This window comes from Gossypium raimondii, chromosome 4, assembly GCF_025698545.1.
Source record: "Gossypium raimondii isolate GPD5lz chromosome 4, ASM2569854v1, whole genome shotgun sequence".
NCBI classification, from domain to species: Eukaryota; Viridiplantae; Streptophyta; class Magnoliopsida; order Malvales; family Malvaceae; genus Gossypium; species Gossypium raimondii.
In genome coordinates, this window is record NC_068568.1 from 9561431 (window position 1) to 9566126 (window position 4696).

Consider the following 4696-nt stretch of genomic DNA (forward strand, 5'->3'; position numbering starts at 1 on the left):
TTTGGGTTAATGACAATAGTAACACCTTGGAAGTTTGAGATATGAGAAGTTGTACCCTCTACAAATCATATATAGATGTGTAGGTACAAATCTTCTAAATCCCCTGGATGGTTTTAGGCACACGAAAGCAAGTTTTGATAAGGTTTCAATCAGGGGCTTCTTAATTTCAATTTTTGCTTTAAAATGACACGAGAAACAGTTTTTAGAACATGGGGAAACTTGCCTCTGTCTTACGTCGACAATCCCTACCCACATCCCCACGTCGCTAACAATTTAGACTTTTTCATCAAGCAGACATTGGTTTAATTCTGCTTTTGCTCTTTCCACTTTTGAGTTTATTTATTTTTTTGATTTAAAGAGTGTCAAATTTTTAAAACTACAAAACTAGTGGAAGCCATGTGAGAAAAAAAGATTGATTTTTACTTTTACGTTCTCTAAACAACCTTATAAATTCATATGCAATATTTTTATATGCTTATTTTGTTACAGGAGATATGGGTTGAATTTTAATTATTGAATAGCGAGGTGTCTAGATTATACCACTCGCCCTTCTCCGTAAAATGTTGGCTTCATATAAGAGAAGAAAGGAGCGTAGAAATTGTTACCCCTATCACTCGTTTTCAACTGGTTTATGGCATTTTTCAAGCTTACCAGATACGAATATATTAAACAAATAAAATGCTTTCTTAGAGTAGTTTGTTTAATAAGTTTTAGACCCAAAAATAATTAAAAGGTGAATACCAATGAATTATATTATTGTAAACTTGTAAACAATGTCTTCCCGTTGACCGCCATGAAAGTTTTATCTTGGGAGTTCTAGCACACTTCTGCAATTCTTAATATCTAGATACCTTTAAGCTCTTCAACACCCCATATTTCAGTATGACGACAACCAAAATTTTCGTCAGCCCGGTTGTTATTCCAGCTAAATCCCCTGTTGCTTTTATGATCTTGTTTGCTCTTCTGATGTTTCTTATGTTAACAGATAGTATCGTTTCTAATATTTCGCTGGAATCGGCTGCCTTCACTCAAAAACAAGATTCCCAATCGTTGCAGACTCTAACAGTTACAAGAAATATCAAGTCGGATGTTGTTCTTCCTCTGTCACTGACTGTTTCCACGAAAAACAACATCGTTGATGGTGATAGTGAACATCAGAATTCTCTAGCTTCTTCCTTGGGTGTTAGAGAAAAACGTGGAATTGGGAAATTCAGGAGAAAACTGCCAGAACATGAGATTTTGAAGTCAGACGAGTTGACAAAGAAGTTCCATGGCCGAGTTCTTGAATTCTTCAACCGTGGGTGCGAGCTTCACTTCTTCATGACATGGATTTCAAAGGTAGGGTCCTTTGGGAGAAGAGAAATCATGGCTGCTGAAAGCGTTTTCAAAGCCCACCCTAATGGTTGCTTGATGATTCTATCGAGAACCATGGACTCAGTACAAGGTTACAGGATCCTTAAACCGTTGCTTGATCGTGGGTTCAAAGTTATAGCAGTGGCACCGGACTTTCCATTTCTGGTCAAGAATACACCTGCTGAAGCTTGGCTTGATGATATGAAGAGTGGGAAAAAGGACCCTGGTGTGATTCCGTTGGCTCAGAATCTATCTAATTTGATGAGGCTTGTAGTGTTATACAAGTACGGAGGTGTTTACTTGGATACGGATTTCATAGTGATGAGGAGTTTTAAAGGGTTGAAGAACACAATTGGAGCACAAAGCATTGATGTGGTGTCTAAGAACTGGACAAGATTGAACAATGCAGTACTGGTCTTTGATATGAAACATCCACTTGTACTCAAGTTCATTGAGGAATTTGCTTTGACTTTTGATGGGAACAAATGGGGACATAATGGGCCTTATATGGTTTCAAGGGTAGTTCGCAGAGTAGAAGGCAGACCTGGTTATAATTTTACAATCTTGCCACCTATGGCTTTGTATCCTGTTGATTGGATTAAAATAGGAGGTCTGTTTAAGATGCCTAAAGACAGGGCAGGCTCGAGATGGATAGAGTCTAAGGTGCAGCAGCTAAAGAGGCAAACATATGGAGTACATCTCTGGAATAAGCAAAGTAGCAAATTAGTGGTTGAAGAGGGAAGTGTAATGGAAAGATTAATGGCACAGAACTGTGTTTTGTGTACACATATATATAGCTCTTAGAAGAGATGGTGAAGGCTTGTTAGTGTCAAAATGTTGTACAGTGTGTGTTCATTGAAAGGGCCGAATTCAAGGGCTGTGCTGTTTCTTCCTTCCTCAAATTGTAAATTAAATGTGGATTAATTGGATACAAAAAAATAAAATAAAAAAAAAGGAAGGAAAGACTTAATATTGTTGACTTTTGTTTTTTGGTTTTGAATGTTGGTTCAAACAAAGCTTCATTTATGGAATCAGTTTTTATTGTCACAGCTAATGGTGTATTAGAGCGTGAGAAATGATCAGTGCATGAATTGATGATAGTTGAAAGAGTTTTAGCATGTATGCGAGTGAGATAAGAGCAATAAGAGAGTGCATTTGTAGAGAACCAAAGCAGTCCAAATCATAATCGAGGAGAAGCACAAGGGAGACATAAGAGCCTTGACTTTGGTTTCAACAGGGGTTTTAAATTAGATAATGATTGGCACACCAACTATGAGAGTAAAAAAAGTAAATCTATTAAAAATTATTATGAACCAAATAAACCATTGGATAATATAATTTTGTAAAATGAATAATCTTTACATCATTTCTCAACTGAGTTGGTATCAAAAGCTTAAATACTATATAATATAGATATGTGTTAATTTAATGAAAGAACCTCAATAACTATAGGATGTAATTAGAATGATTTGAAATTTAGGAACTAATTTTATCATAAGCTAAGAATTTTTTAAATTAATACAATTTATGTTATCTAAATGTATAATTTTATTATTTTATTTCAATTTCAATTTAAATTAATTTTAAAAATAGATTTGACAGTTAATCTACTTTAAAATTTTAATATGAAATTTTAATTTATTTATATAATTTATCAATTTAAGTATGTTAAAAAATAAAATAAAATAAAATAAAATAAAATAAAATAATTTAAATATAATTTGTTTACTTACAATTAAATCATTAAATTATAAATTCTTCAATTGATTTTACTCAGTACTTCCACCTGACTTGCCAACATAGCAACTGCATCTATATTAAAAACACTGGCTGCCTTGATCGGTTTTGTTCTCATGACTTACCACTAATAATTATTCAATGTCAGCTCTTCAATAAATTCTTGGGTTGCCTTAGATGTTTTGTTATTCAATGTTCCATCAATCATCTACCTAGGCGAGGGATTCAAACCGTTGTAAAATGTTTGAACTTGTAACCACAAAGATAACCCATGATGAGGGCACTTTCTCAAAAGATTCTTAAATCTCTCCCGTGCATCATATAATGTCTAAAGCTCAATTTGGGCAAACGAAGATATGTTGTTCCTCAACTTAGTTGTTTTAGCCAGTGGAAAATATTTCAATAAAAACTTCTCAATCATCTGATTCTAAGTCGCGATAAAACCCCATGGAAATGAATTCAATCCCTGTTTTGCTTTGCTCCACAAAGAAAATGGGAACAACCGTAAGCGCATGGCATCATCAGTGACACCATTAATATTAAATGTGTCATAAATCTCTAGAAAGTTAGCCAAATGAGCATTCAGATCTTCATCTTGTAACCCATCAAACTTAAAATACTGTTGTACCATTTGAATTGTGTTCGACTTCAGCTCAAAATTGTTTGCAGCAATAGTCAGTCAGACAATACTCGATTCAGCCCCAATCATATTGGGCTTAGCATAATCATACATAGTCCATGGAGTAGGAGCTACAGGAGGCTGCTGATTAATTTGATTATCTTCCATCTCCACAATAATATCATTTTGCTCTTGATCGTCTATTAAAACTTGTTGACCTTGCTTTGTTTATCTAACTTCTCTCAGATTTCTTTGAGCAGTTTTCTCTATCTCACTGTAAAAAATTAACAGTTTCAACGGGTTGCCTCTAGTCATAAACCAAAAGAACCTATCAGAATCAAATAAACGAAAAAATTAGAAGATCAAATTAAATTAAAAATAAAGTTTTCTTAATATTTTAGTCCTCGACAACGATGCCAAAAAATCGATGTTCACGAAGCTAACTAAATATCTGACTAATACAAGTGCACATATCAATTAATAGTATAACTACAGTGAGTACAGATACCGTTCTCACAAAGACTAAAAGTACTAGTAATTACAGTCTTTCTATTATTTAATCGATAAATTCGAGTGATTGATTAAAAAAATAAAATTAATTAAATAACGAACACAACAAAGAACAAATCAGGAAAATAAACGAATGATAACCAAGAAGCGAAATAATACCCAGAAAAAATTCACCCAAATTTCATCTGTCACTATCAATCTAAATTACGCAATTTCTTTACTTAGTATCTTGGTCTGTAGAAATCCCTAAATTATGCTAATATATCTTTCGAGAGTAAGAGCAACCGCTTCTAGGTTGATTAATTGAAATTTATTTCTAATTAAAACTCCTATTATCGCATTAACTCGAGCTATGGATTCCCCTATTAGATTTGATTCTAATCCGGTAGATTTATGTCTTCCTATTTTTAGGATTGCATGCAACTCCACTAAATTACACAAGATATACTTTTAAATAAGCTTTATTCCTCCTCTGAT

General features: G+C 33.6%; 1 protein-coding gene and 1 non-coding gene across 2 annotated transcripts; both read left to right on the forward strand.

Annotated features, from left to right (window-relative positions):
- Positions 1 to 613: 613 nt before the first annotated feature.
- Positions 614 to 2402, forward strand: LOC105780980 (uncharacterized). The gene has a single exon (XM_012605533.2). The coding sequence runs from the start codon at positions 883 to 885 to the stop codon at positions 2155 to 2157; it is 1275 nt and encodes a 424-aa protein (XP_012460987.1). The 5' UTR covers positions 614 to 882; the 3' UTR covers positions 2158 to 2402.
- A 954-nt stretch (positions 2403 to 3356) lies between these two features.
- Positions 3357 to 3463, forward strand: LOC128040824 (small nucleolar RNA R71). Its single transcript, XR_008195630.1, has one exon. It is a non-coding gene; the product is annotated as a small nucleolar RNA R71 (small nucleolar RNA).
- The last annotated feature ends 1233 nt before the right edge of the window (positions 3464 to 4696 follow it).

Excerpts from the sequence above, each read along its gene's own strand:
- LOC105780980 (XM_012605533.2), top strand. The coding sequence starts at position 883 with ATGACGACAACCAAAATTTTCGTCAGCCCGGTTGTTATTCCAGCTAAA.